Source organism: Geotrypetes seraphini, chromosome 4 (genome assembly GCF_902459505.1).
Source record: "Geotrypetes seraphini chromosome 4, aGeoSer1.1, whole genome shotgun sequence".
Taxonomy (NCBI): Eukaryota; Metazoa; Chordata; class Amphibia; order Gymnophiona; family Dermophiidae; genus Geotrypetes; species Geotrypetes seraphini.
In genome coordinates this window covers 187534627-187552556 of record NC_047087.1, presented here as the reverse complement: position 1 = coordinate 187552556, position 17930 = coordinate 187534627, and the positions used below count along the sequence as shown (strand labels likewise).

Sequence of the window (17930 nt, the reverse complement as noted above, 5' to 3'; positions counted from 1 at the left end):
ATCATTTGCCCCATCCCCTTCCACCAACATCTGCCCTATCTCCCACCCATCCCACATCCACCAGTATCTGCCCCCTAGCACCTCCACCACTACTGCTTTCCTGAAATAGCAGTAGCAGCGGTAAACTCAAACAGACTGGCTGTGGGACCTTCCCATACATATCTGTGGCTGCTTGCTCTGCTCCAGAAGCAGCAATATTGGAGAGAGTGGGCCAGCAGCCGTGGGTATATACGGGAAGGTCCCACAGCCCGTCTGTTTCAGTTTATCGCCAATGCTGCATCGGAAAAGCAGCAGCGGCGGCAGAAAGTGCTGGTCCTGACCCCACTGGCTGGACAGCCTGAATCGTAAGTCTATTAAAAAAGCAACCACCACCACCAAAAAAACAAATTGATTTGAACCAATTCAGCAAAACTGGAATCTTTTTCGAATCGAGAAACGGACAGCACTAAAATTTACCTCCAGAAACTCTTGACCTGAAACGTGGGCTCTGACAGTTGCTGGAGCCAGTGCATCAATTCCATTTGAGACTCCCTAACTCAAGCAGGTGCAGAGAGCTCCAAGCATAAAAAACACATACAAGAGTGCAGCTCTAATTACTAGGGCTTAAGATAGACAAGGCTGCAGAAGAACCACAGCACTGATAATGAATTGAACAGCTTATAAGCAATCATGTGAAATATATGCACATATACCCACAGTGCATAATATTTCCATACTATTACACTTTTAACAAAGTTAATGGAAAAAGTGGCATTATCAGTTATTGAGTTTACTGAAAAATATAATCTATTTTACCCAGACCAATTTGGATTTCGTCAGGCTTATTCTACTGAAACATTTTTACTCTCATGCCTAAATATAATTTAGTCTTACAGTAAATTACTGCAAGTAACCCTCCCACCTTTTGTTTAGTGTTTTATCACTGCTCTGTGCAAATTACTCCCCTTTATGCTTTTTTGAAATGTGTAATTCATTTAAGATTTGCTTTGAGCAGAAATGCTCAATACTTTGATTCTATCATCTTGCTATACAGATATCCTGTGAGTTTGTCCATGTGTTTTTGAATTCCATCACCGCTTTTATCCTTACTACCTCTACCAAGAAGATATTCCAAGCATCCACCACCCTTTCTATTAAAATATATCTCCTGATGTTGCTTTTAATTTGTCTTCCTTCCAGTTTTATTGCATAGCTTCTTGTTCCACTGTTTTTCTATCTTTGGAACAGGTTCATTTGTTCAGTTAATCAGGGCATTGATAATGGCTTTAAATATGTTTTAGTCTTAATAGATATTTTGACTGTTTTTGATACTTTTGAAACATAAGATCTTCTGAGCTCAACTGGAGGCAATGAGAAACACCGAGATTGTGATTGCTCTTTTCTTTCGTCCCTTACCCCCCTCTCCAAAGAGGAACTGGCAAATCTGGGAAATATATGTTTTAGAAAGGCACCCTTTGGAAGGGGATGTACCTCAGGAGTCAGTTTTATCAGTGATCTTATTTAATCTGTATTTGGTTCCCCATATTCAAGCAATGGCTGAACTCATCAGAGCATTTATGCAGATAACATCCATAATTTCTTCTCCTTGTGGCTTCCTCTATATTGCACGTTTTTACATCAGAGGATAGATGGTTATCAAAGAAAGGATGCTGATTAATAGGCTAGCATTGATACAGGCAAAAGTTAAGTGATGGTACAGTGATAGGTAAGCTGCTCCTGGCAAGCTCCTCCTATGTAGATTCTGGCATTCACTTCCAGTTTCCCTGTAGCCTCAATAAAATCTAACATAATCTCTTTCCTGCTTCATTTTTACTTTTACAGAGAGTGCTTCTGGGGAGCTATTCAGTCTCTTAACTTTCTCTAAACAAGACCTGTCAAGGAGTGCACAGTTCTTAGTCGAGATTTATTTTAAATTACCTGGCAAACTCAATACCAAACTCATCACAGTTCAAAACAAAAGCATTAACAATTCTTAAAAAAAAAAAAAAAATGGGTCATCAAACAAAGACAATCAGAAACAGTTTCTGCCTTACTCAAACTGGAGCTCTCACCCTCTTATGAATCAGTGCTGCAATCCCTTACATTCTGTTTACAGCTCAAGGGATCTCCATCAGGACCAGATTCTCAAAAACTGGTATTAAATACTGGTGGGGTACTGTCGTAGGCGTTCTTGTAGCAATTTCAAAAACACGAGTCATTCTCAAAAACCGCTCATGCAAATGAGGTCAAGTTTCAAGTTTCTTTATTTTTGATATACCGTTTATCATACAGGTATCTAAACGGTTAACAATAAAATAGAATATAAAAATTAAAAAAATAAGATAAAAACTTGGCTTATCTAAAAAGAGGAAAGCACTTATGCATTGACGTACATGATATGAAAGGGAAACAATGGGGAGAGGAAAATTATTAAATACATCAAAACGGAAAATAAAAATAAAGGGAGAAAAAATGGAAAGGGAAGTACATTTGGGTAGGGGGGTTGCTTCAAAAGAAACGTTTTGATTGTCAAAGAAGTTCTACAAAAGAGGAACAATAGTTGTGGAAATAAGGGTTTACAAGATATAGGTGTCTTTTAAAAAGGAAAGTCGATGAACAGCAGCGAAGATTTGCTAAATTTGCATGTGCCCATCGCTGGTGATAGCGATGGGCACATGCGCAGAATCAAGGCAAAAAAATAAAAACATTTAAAAAAAAATTGAGCCGCAAGTAACCCTCTCCTGCTGCCCACCAACACCCCCCACCCCCCGGCAGTGGGAGAGATACTCACTCTCTCCCGCCACCAACTGACACACCTCTCTGGCAGCAGGAGAGATGCCCAATCTCTCCTGCCACCAAACCGACACAACCCCCAACCCTCCTTGGCAGAGGAAGAGATGCACATTGCTCCCCCCCCCCCGCCTCTAACAAACCCCACCCTCTCCCCCTTATCTTTCTTTAGATGGCATCCCTACAACCAGCCTACTCCCTCTGGCCAGCTGGCCCACCTCTTCAAAATAGACCTCCCTGGTGCATCCTGGGTGAAGGGGCATATACTTCTTGTAAGTCTATTCTATTCCTGCTTGTGTAACATATATAAAAAAACTGCTGAAACAGTTCTTGTTTGTCAAGAGGCCACAAGGTCTTTTCTTTTCTGTTCTATAGCTGATTAGTTTTGCCAAGATTACCCCCACATTTTGTGCACATCCTGTGCTGTAGCTGTGCGTCAGGACTTAAATAAGAAGCATTGCTAGACCTCAGACAAGACAGTATTATATGCCATAGTTATGGAAACTTCCCAAACCCCCCTCCTTATGTTTGCTACCTTTTTCTAGTTGCTTTTATGTATCCTGTTACCATATATGGCCTTTCCTACAGTCATATGCTGACCCATGTGAAATGCTATAAATATGTATGCAGTACTCTGAATAAAAGAGACATCTGTTTGGATCATGTGCGTTTGTGTGTGTGTGATTTCTTTCTAAAGAGGTGTCCCCGGATGCATCTGTAGTGAGGACAGCAGAATGAGGCTAATACAAATTGGAACCTGGTCGTTTAACTAGGATGCACTGGGGAGGGGCTTGAGGCTCTGATTGGCCCAGATTGGTTAAATCCCCTCCTATGGGAGGGACCTTACACAATCTGAGCCAATCAGAGCCTCAAGTCCCTCCCCAGATGCACCGTGAAGGGGCATAAGGGGGTTTAAGGTGTTGTAAGGGGGTGCTCCAGTTTTGAATCTGGGGTTCCCCATGCTGCAGAGCCTAGTGTAAAAGTTGGATTTGGTAGATCCTATGGATCTGCCATGCTGTAGCTTAAAATCTGCCTTTGGTGGCTCAGAAGCTTTCCCTCTGCTTCAGCATCCTGCTTCTGTGAGGATAGGAAGTTGAAGCAGAAGAAAAGCTTCTGGAGTTACCGAAGGCAGAGTGTTTAGCTCACTGACACTGCCAGCGGTCGAAGATTGTAAGATGGACTGCCTGTAGCAAAAAGAAAAGAGAGAGAGATAGCAGATCCCATGGGTGAGAAAGAGAGAAATGCTGCACCCAATTGGGGGCAGGGAGATGAAGGAAGACTAGGGAAGAGAAAAAACAAAAGGGAAGGGAGATGCTATAGAGGTAGGAGGGAGGGATGCCAGAGCATGGGTGGGATGGGAATAGGTTTACCAGATGTCTGAGTTTACCTTTTTGAGGGCTCTACTGGGCGTCTGGACAGCTTTTGAAAATTTTTCATTTTGTCTGGGTATCCACGATGCTCATGTCCACTGAAGATAAGTCTACAATCTTTGGATCACCAGCAGTGTCAATCAATTGCACACGCTACCTTAAGTGGCCCAGTAGCTTTGCCTCTGAATAGATAGGAAGTTGACGCTGAGAGAAAGTTTCCGGGGCTGCCAAAGGCAGCGTATGCAACTGACTGACCCTGCCAGTGGCCTGAAGATTGGAAGAGGCAGCCTGCCCTGGAGGACTGGGGAAGCAGTGTTGCACCCAATTGGAGGGAGGAGTAAAGGAAGAAGTCAAATTGAGAGGGAGAAAAGAAGGAAGTCCAGGGCAAAGGAAGGGAGAAAGAGTTGTTAGACCACGGGGTGGGGGAGGGGAGGGAAGAAGAGGAGAGAGATTTCAAACCACAGGGGGAGGGGAGAGGAAAGAAGACAGAGATACTAGACCATGGGATGGGGGCAGGGAAGAGAAGGGTGAGGATAGAGATGCTGGAACATGAGGGAGGACGGAAAAGAGAGAGATGCTAGAGTATGGTGTGGGAAAACAGATGAAAGGAAACTGAGATGCCAAAATATAGGGGGGGGAGATGGAAAGTTAGGAGACAAAGATAACAGACCTGGAGAGAGGAAGGAAAGGAGAGAGATGCCAAACCACTGGGGGGGGGAGGAAGAAGGGAGGGAGAGATGCCAGACTGTGGGGTGGGGTGGGGAATGAACGAAGGAAAGGAGAGGAGAGACATGTCAGAGCATGTGAGGATGGGAAGGGAGAGAAAGGGGAGATAAAAATGAAGAGGAGTGAAGCTGGAATGAATCATGTAAAAATTAGAGGGGACACAAGCTGGATGAAAGGGGACCAGGTAGACAGTTTATGGAAGGGGCATAGAAAGAGGGCAGATGCCATATGGAAGGGGGAAGCGGGCAGACAGTGGATGGAAGGGACAGAGAAAGATGGCAGATGATGGATGGAAAGGAGAGAAAGGGCAGATGCTGAATGGAAGGAAGATAGTGAAGAGAAGAAAAGGAAAGCAGAAGCCAGAGAAGACAAAAAAAATTTTTTTCCGATTCTTTATTCATTTTTTTCATCTTCCATCAAGTGTACAATATTACATCAATTAATTCATACATATCACTTGAAATTTTTTCTATTATCATCTGAAGTACATAAATTATCCCCCTCCCCCACCCATCCTATTCACAGATATAACAAAAAGTTAACATATATATGCTATCTTCATAATTATACCTATATTATAACTATAAACCCCCTCCCATAATTATAATTATACTTTCAATGTAAAAAGGCGTCTAATCATTACAATAAGTAGTCAATGGCCCCCAAATCTTCTTAAAGTTATTATAATTCCCTTTTTGTATAGCAATTATTCTTTCCATTTTATATATATGACACAATGAATTCCACCAGAAAGTGTAATTAAGTCTTGTGTGGTTTTTCCAATTTTTGGTGATATGCTGAATGGCGACTCCTGTCATTATCAATAAAAGTTTATTATTATTTGATGAAATTTGACTCTTTATTCTCATTGACGTTCCAAATAGGATTGTATCATATGATAGAGCTACATGGTTTTCCAATAAAGAATTAATTTGTGACCAAATTGATTTCCAAAAGGCCATGATACAGGGAACAAAAGTATAATAAATGATCTAAAGTCCCTGCTTCCAGATTACAATGCCAGCATCTATTAGACTTAGAGCTATCCAACTTTTGTAATCTAACTGGGGTCCAAAATGCTCTATGTAACAAAAAGAACCAAGTTTGTCTCATAGATGCAGACACTTTATATCTCATTCTCCAAGACCAAATTCGTGGCCATTGAGACACAGAAATTTGATGCTTAATCTCAATGCTCCAAATGTCTCTAAGACAAAGATTTAAATAAAAAAATTTTATTTTTCTTTAGTATAAAGTAGTAATCTAGCTGTATTGATAAACATTTATAAATAGAAAATGGAAATAAGGTGATCTTTTTATTTGACTAATAATATATTTTTGGAGACTAAAATCCCCTTCTTCAGGTCAGGTTAGGATACCATAACTACAATATACTGTACTGACCTGAGGAATGTTTTGGCCTCTGAAAACTAATTGAAAAATATATTAGTCCAATAAAATGAAATTATCTTATTTTCCATCTTTTGTTTTATTTCTATTAGTAAATTTGTAAAATGATGATCATTATTTGTCATTTTTTCCTAATTTACATCTATCTTCAGGGGACATGCATCACTATTTCTGTAGTGCTGCACTGTATGCAGAGTCTGGCTTCTTGGTGGTTCAGTTAAACTTTTGTCTACATATTTCTTAATTTTAGTTTGTGAATAATTCCATACTGGGTGAGGGTGTATGAAAAAGACATGGTTTTCTGTTAGCATTGACTGTGCAGCATCCACCTGTACTAATTTGGCTTGTTTAGTTTTACACTGGGTATACTGATGTTCTAGTGCTCACTGCCGTGTTTAAGATGCTGCCTTTCCTAGGTATACCTTGTTGTGTGCCTCATGGATTATTACTAAAAAAAAAAAAAAATCTACTACTGGCGTATGCGTATGGCTCAGTTTGTGCAGGGGCAGGGTGGGGTCATGTATCCTCTCTTTTGTCTTTAGAAATATGATAACCTTAGATGGAAAGGGAACAGGAAGAGGAGAAAGATGCCAGACCCAAGTGAGTGAGTGAGTGTGTGAGAGAGAGAGGGGGCACACAGTGGATGAAAAAGGAAAGAGGGCAGATACAGGATTGAAATGAGAGAGAGGGCAGACAGTGGATGGAAGGAGCGGAGAAAGAGGGTAGACAGTGGATGGGGTTGAGAAAGAGGGTAGATGGAAGAGTGAAGAGAAGATCAGAAAAGCAGAAACCAGACACAACAAAAATAGAAAAAAAGAATTCTTTTTTTTTTTTTTTTTTGCTTTAAGTAGTATTGTAGCTACAGTTAGGTTAATAAATGTTTATAAATAGAAATTGAAAATAAAGTGATCTTTTTATTGAACTAATTTTAATACATTTTTGACTAGCCTTCAGAGAACAGTACCCCCTTCCTCAAACCAGGACAGGATACTGTAAAAGCAGTATACTGATCTAATGAAGGTGGTTTTGGCCTGACTTCAGGTAAGGGTAGACTCAGTTAAGGCATTGGCCTTTGACCTAAGGGCCGCCACAGGCGCAGACTGCTGGACACGATGGACCATTGGTCTGACCCAGCAGAGGCAATTCTTACCCAGCAGAGGCAGTTCCGGGCATATTATAATGAATAAAATTATGAACATGTAGACAAACATGGTTTAATGGGTCAGAGTCAGCATGGTTTCAGCCAAGGAAGTCTTGCCTCAACAACTTACTTCATTTATTTGAAGGTTTGAATAAACATGTGGATAAAGGTAAGCCAGTTAAGGTAAGCCAGTATCTAGATTTTCAGAAAGTTCTCGACGAGAATCATGGGATAGGTGGCAATGGTCTGTTGTGGATTAGGAATTGCTTACTGAACAGAAGCGAGAGAGAGTAGGGTTAATTGGCCATTTTTCTCAACGAAAGAGGGTGAACAGTGGAGTGTCACAGGAATCTGTACTGGGACCACTGCTATTTAACATATTTATAAATGATCTAGAAAAGGAATGACAAGTGAGGTGATTAAAATTATTCAAAGCTGTCAAAACAAATGAGGACTGTGAAAAATTACATGAAGACCATAGGAAATTGAAAGATTGGACATCCAAATGGCAGATGAGATTTAACATGGATAAATGCAAAGTGATGCACATTGGGAAAAATAATCCAGATCATACCTACCAGATGCCAGGGTCCACCTTAGGGGTCAGCACTCAAGAAAAAGATCCAGGTGTCATTGTAGACAATATGCTGAAATCTTCCATCCAATGTATGGTGGCAGCCAAAAAAGCAAACAGGATACTAGGAATTATTAGAAAAGGGGGGGAGAGAAATAAGATGGTGACGAGCGCGGACGCCTGAGAAGGAGGCTCCCTCTTTTTTGATCAGCTGGCGTATTTTTTACAACAGTTCCACTACTCAAGATGGGTAAGAGGAAAGGAGCCCTTCGCGGCAACCCTCCGGCGGCGATAGCGGCACCGCATCTGGTGCAAACAACAATCGAAGGAGCGCTTACCCGATCGGGTGAGTCAGCAGGGACTACTTCAGGGGCAAGCCCGAATTTGTCAGGTGAACTCAGCCACTAGGTTTGGGCGTTGTTAAGCCCGGAACAAAGGCAGCCACCACCGCAACCCGGAAGCAGTGCAGAGTTGGGAGTGCCTGAGGCATCGATGACCCGGGAGGAGATCTCGAGCCTCAGAGAAGGAGGGTCGGTAGCTCCAATGCCATCGGGAGCTGGAGAGGCAGGAGAACAGCAACAGCTATCCCACACTGCAGAAGAGGTGAGAGGAGCTTCGGGTGGAATTAATATCATGTTTGGGGTGCTGGAGAAGCCGGAGAAAATAGATTTGGAGGCTTTATGGCAGGTCATTTCAGTTATGGACGCAAACCTCAAATTGTCTTTTTCTACTTTAAATACCGACTATGGGACTATCCATTCTAAAGTGGAGCAACAGGGTTTGGTCCTTAAAGACATGAGTGAAAAGATAGAAAAACAGGAGACAAGAATTTATGAAATGAAAACTTTGGATTTGGAATTATTAAAGGAAAGAACATATATTGCCAGGAAAATGGAAAGCTTTGAAAACCAACTAAGGAAAAATAATTTGAGACTCCTTAATTTTCCTAAATGTCCCTTAATTTCACCAACGGAGATGGTAAGAAAGTATTTTAAGGAAATTCTGCTTATTCCTACAGAAAATTTACCACCTATTGTCAGAGCTAATTACTTTCAAATAAAGAAACCTGTGGAAGTCTCTACTCCTAATAAGATTCAAGGGACAAATAACGAAGATATTAATTTAACAACTTTTATGGAAAACTCTTTAGAGGTTATAACGGAAAGGAAAACCCTGTTAATAACTCTTGCTATGGAATGTGATAGAGAATATGTATTACATTTGTATTTCCGACATATAAATGATCAACATAAGAACATAAGAAGTTGCCCCCGCTGAGTCAGACCAGAGGTCCATCCTGCTCAGCGGTCCGCTCCCACGGCGGCCCATCAGGCCTAGTGCCTGAACAGTGGTCCCTGATTAATTTTGTAACTTACCTCTAATGCCATCCCTATAATCTACCTCTACTCTTATCTGTACCCCTCAATCCCTTTGTCTTCGAAGTACCTATCCAAAGCTTCTTTGAACCCCTGTAGCATGCTCCTGTTTATCACATCCTCTGGTAGCGCATTCCATGTATCTACCACCCTCTGTGTGAAAAAGAACTTCCTGGCGTTCGTTCTAAACCTCTCTCCTTTCAATTTCTCTGAGTGCCCCCTTGTACTTCTTGATCCCCTTAATTTGAAAAATCTGTCCCTGTCTATTTTTTCTATGCCCTTCATGATCTTGAAGGTTTCTATCATGTCTCCTCTAAGTCTCTGCTTTTCCAGGGAGAAAAGCCCTAGCTTTTTCAGTCTGTCAGTATATGAGAGGTCCTCCATGCCCTTTATTAGCTTAGTTGCTCTTCTCTGGACCCTCTCAAGTACCTCCATGTCCTTCTTGAGGTACGGCGACCAGAACTGAACACAGTACTCCAGGTGCAGGCGCACCATAGCACAATACAGTGGCAGGATGACTTCCTTTGTCCTGGTCATGATACCCTTCTTAATGATACCCAACATTCTGTTTGCTTTCCTTGAGGCCGTGGCACACTGCGCCGACGCCTTCAATGTCGTGTCTACAGGTCTCTTTCAAGGTTCTAATGTTAGAATATTTCCAGACATGTCTTTAAGATCTCAGCGGCGTAGGAAGGAGTTCTTGGCATTAAGGCCAAAAGTCCTAGCCTTGGGAGCAAATTTTTTGTTGAAATTTCCTGTAAAATATTTTGTTTCCTATCAGAATAAGAGTTACCTATTTTTTGAACCTAAACAACTGTTAAGATTTATAGAATCAAAAGAGCAAGTAGTGCCCATAGCTGAAAGTATATAACCTGTCATGAATGGCTGTAGTACTGCAGATAAGTGCCGCTTTCTAGGTTGGATAAGACTTTTTTATTTATTATTATTTTTTTCTATAATTCTCTCTCAAATTATGGTGGACTAAATAGTTGAATTATAATGGAATAACCTAAAACACTGAATTAAGTGGAATTAGGTTTATAAATTTTCTTTTAACTGTTTACAAATCTGTGCACAAGTATGTAAATTGCTTGTTTGAATTTGATATTTTGAATAAATAAATAAAATTTAAAAAAAATTATTAGAAAAGGGATGGTAAATAAGATTAAGCTTTTTATAATGCCTCTATAATCACTCCATGGAGTGACCTCACCTTGAGTACTGTGTTCAACTCTGGTCACTGTATATATATAAAAAAAAATACAGCAGAATTAGAAAAGATTCAAAGAGTGACCAAAATGATAAAGGGGCCAAAACTCCTTTTATACTGTATAAGGAAAGGCTAAAGAGGTTAGGGCTCTTCAGCTTGGAAAATAGATGGATGAGGGGTGCTATGACTGAGGGCTACAAAATCCTGAGTGGTGTAGAACAGGTAAAAGTGAATTGATTGTAATTTTTTAAAAAATTACAAAGACTAGGGGGGCACTCAATGAAATTACATGGAAATACTTTTTAAAAAATAGGAGTAAATATTGTTTTACTCAAAGCCAATTGAAAAAGGTATTAGCCCAATAAAATGGTTTTATCTTATTTTCCATTTTTGTTTTATTTCTATTTGTTAATTTGTAAAGTGATGATTAGCGTTTACCAGGGTTTTTGGGTTTTTTTTTCAAATTTATATCTAGTATCTTTATACAGTGGAACCTTGGTTTACGAACATAATTAGTTCCAGAAGCATGCTCATAAACCAAAATACTCGTATATCAAAGCGAGTTTACCCATAGGAACTAAGGGAAACTCGCTTGATACGTTCCCTCCCTCCCGAGGCCAGCGGCGCTTCTCCACCTCCTCCCCCCCCCCCGAGAACCGGCATCGCTCCCCTCACTCACAAAGGCCCCCCGTGCGAACCGGCACCCCCCACCCAAACAACTTCAAACTTTCCTCCTGTCTGGCACCGGCACGCAGCCCACAGGACGTGCCGGTGCCGCTTGAAGAAGTTCCTGCCTCTTGCTGGGCCTTGAGCATCTGCGCATGCTCAAGGCCTTCTAGTTCTCCCTCTCACCGAGATTCTCGGAAAGAGCAATTGCTATACAAAGAGGGAATTATAATAAATTTAATGATATCTGGGGGCCATTGACAAGATATTGTAATGAATAGATACCATTTTTCCATTATAAATACAATACAAAGGAGGGGGTGGGGGAGGGATTTAAGAATTGTATCAAATGTTTAGATCAATAGTAAAGAATATTGTATATGAGGTTTGTGATTGCATAGGTTTATGGTTGGGATGGGAGGGAGTGGGTTAAAATTTTAATATTTTTATGTTGAATATGATAGTGATTCAAGTGATGTATTCAATTTCAATTGTTATTTAGTGTTACACTTGTTGTAAGATGTAAAATGAATAAAGATTTATAAAAAAAAACACAACAAAACACCTTAACTACCATTTTTATCCCTCTTTTTTCAATAAGAGGGTCAGACTATGGGATAGCCCTCCCCCTGTAACAAACACTTTCAGAGTACTGTACTTTTGCAGCCTTAAACAGGCACTTAGGGCTAGATTCACTTACCTGACTCTCCGTGCCCAATATGTGCAGGCCTGACCAATTCATCAAACAAAGAAATTAAAATGAGGGCGATCGGAGGAACACCCCCCTCCAACCGCACGGATCACTAGTGTGCGATCCTGACACATACGCAGAACATCTGCTTTCCCTGTAGATGGTCTGCGCATGTGTTTGGTGTTCATTTTACTGGGAGGGAGGGCGGTCTTTTTTACTGACCCCAACTCTCCTGCGCTGGGAAAGGATGAGCAATGGTCGCTGAGTGCTACATTCCGTGGGAGCAGAAAGGCCCGCTGACAGCCCTGAGTACTTTGCCCTGGCAGTTATCTCACGCTCCATCTGGTGTTTTGTTAATCTGTGTGGAGACGCTGGCACTCTCAGAAGGGCGGCAGAGAGCAGGAGTCGGGGCGGCGGGCTCGTGCAACAGCCAAGACCCTGTTGTTTTAAGATCCAACCTACCACCACCCAAAGACAATTCTATAAGAAGAAAGAGCTATAACACCTACAGCCATTCAGAAAATAGCTGGAATGCGGGCTGCGTGTTTAAATAGGTTAACTCACTGGCCCAGACTCTCCTGCTCTGGAAGAGCAATCCCCGGTGGCGGCAGCCTTTTTAAAAGCAGGCAATTATTGACTCTCCTGCTCTCTGCCGCCCTTCCCCGCAGTGCAGCCCTGCTTTAAAACCACGGGCTCGCACTGTGGGGAAGGGCGGCAGAGAGCAGGAGAGTTGGGGTGGTAAGAGCAGGACTTGGCTGGAAGGGGCAGAGAGCAGAGATGGGCTGCAGGGCTGGGATTTCAGGCCCGAGGACAGTCAGAAAGGACGTTTGCGACCGGTCCCCAGCAGTCACTTCTTGTGTTGATTGGCCAGCCCAGTCATTTTCAAAAATTTCTTTAGTGAATCGTATCCCTGCCTACTTTGCATGCCATTCCCCTCATTTGCATGCACGGATTGGAATCGGATCTGCAAAGAGGTAAGTGAATCGGGCCAGAGTAAAATCAGGTCGCAAACCAATCGGTATACAATCGATTTGCTTAGTGAATCTAGCCCTTAAAACACTGAACAATAAGAATTTAACCTAGCTGTTTCCAGGATCCTCTTTTTTCAGGCTCTCACAGGCCCCAATGCACAAAGGGCAGGATTCTGTAACCGGTGCCTATTTGGTGGCCCCCTTAAAAGCGGCTGCCAATCATGTGTCACTCAACAGTGCTGGTTATAGAATTGCGCCTAAATTTAGCCAAGACAGGCGGCTGAAATGCAGGTCCGGAAAACCCGGGCCTACATATCAGGCGCCTATCTATCCTACCACGGGATCCTAAAGTCAGGCCACAGCAACCATAAACTGATACAGCAGAGGAAGTTATCCCTGAGCAGCTGAACTGACAGTGCTCCCCGAAGCCGCAATCCATTTCCTCCTGCCGGCAGGCCTGCCTCTTCAAAATTACATTACATTACATTAGGGATTTCAATTCCGCCATTACCTTGCGGTTCAAGGCGGATTACAAATGGATTGTCCGGAGATTAGAAATATTCAGGGAGTAGTTTGTACATTTCTTTGAGTTACAAGGATTACATCTGAGTTGTCATGTTATTGGAAGTTCATATGTAGTAGTTGCAGGTGATGCTTGGGACATTTCTGATTGTGTTAGTTCGGTTTTATGTGCTTTATGAATAGAAGGGTTTTTATTTCTTTTTTGAAGGTTTTGTAGTCTGTGGTCATGGTCAATAGGTTGTAGAGTTGTGGGTCGAGTGTTGCAGCTCGAGTGGCTAGGAGGTTGTCGTACAGTTTTTTTTTTTTTTTTTTTTTTATTATTTATTTATAGAATTTTACAATATCACCAAGCATATACATCTTGTACAGTAAAGTGAGGTCAAACAACATACTAAACTGAAATTCCAAAATTAAGATATACCACAATCATAGTTCAATTGAAAAATAATAATGGATAAATAAAATATCAATATCCTAGCTGATCTCACATTAGTCCTCAAAATTATTGGATCCAAGATTAAAGAGTAGAACAAATGTAATTCAAATTAATTTAAAAAGAAAAAGTCCATGTCTTACTAAAGTGCAGGGAGTTAACCTTCCATGGGCGCTGCTGTTGTTATTCCTTTTTCAAGACGTTTCCCTGAGAGAAAACCAATTAATTGAGACGGTTCTGTAAAAATATACTTCAATGATAAATATCTAACCACACATTTACATGGATATCTCAAGAAGAAAATGCCACCTATTTGAGTCACTCCAGGTTTTAAAAGTAGAAATTCTTTCCTTCTTTTTTGAGTCTCTCTAGAGACATCAGGGAAAATCTGAATGTGCTGTCCCAGGAAGTCTTTGGACCTATTTTTAAAGTAAAGTTTCATTATCCAATCCTTGTCTGGGGCCAAAGCGACAGACAACAAGAGAGTGGCTGGAACGGCCAGTTCTCTATCTGATTGTTCTAATATTACGGAAATGTCCAGTGACCTCTCCTGGGGTTCTTCAATTTTTTCTTCTTTAGATTGGGGTTTGGCAGGAAGATAATACACTCTTGTAAGAGGAGGTAAGGAACTTTCAGGAATTTCCAATATTTCCATAAAATACCTTTTCACCATTTCTCTAGGAGAAATTGACAGGATCTTTGGAAAATTTATAAACCTCAAATTATTAATTCGACCGTTATTCTCCTGTGCTTCCAACTTCTTCCTGAGTATTATATTATCTTTAACCAACAAATCTTGATTTTGTTTCAGAAGCATTAGCTCCTTATTTGTATTTTGTGACTCTATTTTAAGTTGTGACATATCCTGCTTTAGGTCATTTAATTCTTCTTTTTGTACTTTTAATTCTTTATCCAAACTTTTTATTTGGGGATTTAAAGAATTCCCCAAATTCACTACCAAATCCCATAATGCATCGAGTGTGACTTTAGGTGGTTTTATAGGTGAAAAAAGTTGTAATGGTGTAGTATCTAAATGTTCTGGAATTAGCTTTACCTCGGTAGCGTCTTGTATTTCCCCAGCCTCTGTTGTCCCGGTCGCAAGTCCTTGCAGAGATAACATATCACTCTGCGTTGTTATTTTCGGCGAGCCCTCCATGCTGGCCTCTGGGAACGAAGAAGAAACCACCTCTTCGGGTGCATTCTGGTCCCGTGGAGAGCTAGCTGCTTGCGGCGTCGGTTGAAGGGGTGGCGTCCTAACGTCGGGGCTAAGAGTGACATCAAGCTCAGGGGATCTCCCCACCGTTCCACTCTCTGGCGGTGTCCCCAACGAGCTAGCACCCGACTCTTCTTGCTCCCGTTGTAGGCGTCGGAGAAGATCATCAATTGTTACCACTGGGGTTAAGGGTCGTCGGGAGGCTCCTCCGGCGTTCCTTCCCCGTCTTTTTGGCATAATTAAAGAAGAAGAAGAAAGGTCTTCGCCGACGTCCTCACTGCAATAGGCATGGAACAACCATCTTAGATCCAACTATGGGGAGCAGGATCCGGGTCAGGTCAATTTTCCCAAATCAAAAGTTACCTCAATTGGATTCCTGGACTCCTTGTGGCTCCAAAGGGGCTCCCAAGGGGCCTTGCGTGCCCCTTAGGGCACGCCCCTTTGGCCACGCCCTGCGGCCGCGCGGCTACGGCCGCAACCGCAGCAGCGGCTGCCTTTTACGATGTTGGAGACGGACCCAATGACGTCAGGGGTCCGTCTCTGTGGATGCCTGTCGGCGTTGCAAACCGGGAGGAAAAGAAGCCGCTGATGCTGGAGTCTGAGACCAGCCACGAGTCTCCTCACAATATCCTCCAGTCCGGTAACTGCTCCCAGATTGCTGCAGCAGCAGCTGCCTTTTACGATGTTGGAGACGGACCCAATGACGTCAGGGGTCCGTCTCTGTGGATGCCTGTCGGCGTTGCAAACCGGGAGGAAAAGAAGCCGCTGATGCTGGAGTCTGAGACCAGCCACGAGTCTCCTCACAATATCCTCCAGTCCGGTAACTGCTCCCCGTACAGTTTTTTTTCACCTTCCTGGTGCATTCTGGAATGCACTGGGAAGGGCCTAAGGCCCCGATTGGCTCAGACAGCTAAGGTCCTTCCCCCTGCTGTTTTTACTTATTATCTGCCCAGAACAATGGATGGATCATAGAAAAAATATTTTCATTAAAGAACTAAAATTATCACTGAACATGTCTTTAACTAATTACAACATAAGCAAGTCATACAGTCTATCAAAAATAAATGGAACTGTTGAAAGGGGTGGGGGAGGAATGCAGTAAATACTAAGTGTGGTATCAGATGGCCAGATTTAGAGCTCATAAAAGGAGTTCTAGTGCAAGGCTCCTGGCTTCAGGACTACTGCTGCAATAACCTGCTGGGGGTTTATTAAAATAAACATTAGGAAAAAAAAAAAAGAACAGTGGAAAGATTATTCTGTTAAAATAGGGGGAAATCCCTCAGTGGTTTTCAAATGAGGGTAGAATTCTGAAAGCAGAATTTTAGAATTCATTCCCAGGGAGTAGGAAGAAAAAGGAACAGAAGGAACTATTAGGTGAAATAAAGAGGTGAAATAAAGGCATATATAGAAGATGGGGAAGAAAGGAAAGAAAAAAAACCCAAAAAACTCCAACCATTACCTGCTCAAATTCTTCCAAGTCAACTTCTCCATCTCCATTAAGATCAAACATCTTGAAGGCAATCTCAAAATTCCTCTGAGGAGCTACACACAAAAGGAAATAAACGAGATATAAGAAAACGAGTATATTTTAATTCCAGCTCACAGTTAGTTAAAGAAATATCTGGGTGTACCTAGCAATGAATATGTGATTCCTCTCAGCTAAAAACAGAGGGAAAACCAATACTCTAAACTTACCAGTTTTAGTCTTGTTAAAATATGTTTTACTTTTAATTAAGGGAAAACTTAAGCCAAAAGAAACAATTTTTGACTTACCAGATGTGGAACACTAATCCTTTTATCGTAGCATGGAGAAACTATTAAAGAAATGTTACCATGTAATACCTAATTGAATTCACATTTAAATGAGCAGGACAAAGCACTAGTATCTGTTAGTGAAGTACAGTAGACTCTCAGTTAACTGGCACCCATGGGGATTGATAGATACCGGATAAATATAGTTGCTGGTTGCTTGAGAGTTACTATTAAAAATAGGCCTCATACTATGCCATACCATAAACTGTTCCAGACAAACTACTGGACATGTGGTAGGCAAAGCGTGAGCATACTCAGGTGTGGCATGCCAAGTTTACATTTAAATTTCCACCAGAAATTGATTTTATTTTCATTTTTATTTAAAGTATTATACAGTATTTCTTAGATTTTTTTTCCCTGGTTGCTTGAGAGTTCTGATTAATTGAGTTCCAGTTAACAGACAGTCTACTGTATATGGGAAAGTGATTTTCAAAACCAGAAACAAAACAAAATGTGATTAACTTTACTACAATGAATGGGGACAGAATTATTGCTGTGTAGTGGGAAAGTGTGACTGGAGGCAGAACTTCCATGTTCAGATAAAGTATTGCTCTACTAGAAAACAAGGGTGCTATGATCCAATAACTTGCTCCATCTTACATAGTGCATCACATTTTTAACTCTAAGATGTCTGAATAGTTTTGAATCCAGAAAGTATCCACTTTGAATACTGATCCTAAAATCTTTAAGGCAATTTAACACAGGAGAAGCTCCTGCCCTGTTAAATCATAAAGTATTCTGCAGCACTTAAACAGCCGTACCACTGAATATCAACTTAACAGCCACAACACTCTCAAATTAGTGCGAGGGCTAGGGGTGGAATTGAAAGTTATGCAAGCACGTGCAATATTTAGGATCAGTGCCGATATAGCTAATAGGGTATGTAGAACTGCAAAAAAAACAGTCACAGCTATGCTCAGTCATACTTGGTTAGCTTCCTGGTGCTGCCAAAGACCTGGATAGGGCCCAGCACTGAATATATGGATATATGGATGTAATTTAGCCAGCAGCATTCAGTACTTAAAGAAACACTGATCACCATCTGC

The 17930-nt window shown here is 41.5% G+C and overlaps 1 protein-coding gene across 3 annotated transcripts in view; it reads right to left on the bottom strand.

The window, feature by feature from the left end:
• The window catches only part of MICU1 (mitochondrial calcium uptake 1), a 376908-nt gene that overhangs the window by 101639 nt on the left and 257339 nt on the right, over positions 1 to 17930 (bottom strand). For all 3 annotated transcript variants that reach the window (XM_033940604.1, XM_033940607.1, XM_033940605.1), the window contains exon 7: positions 16532 to 16614. In XM_033940604.1, coding sequence (XP_033796495.1) covers positions 16532 to 16614 — 83 coding nt within the window. The remainder of the gene's footprint in view (positions 1 to 16531; positions 16615 to 17930) is intronic.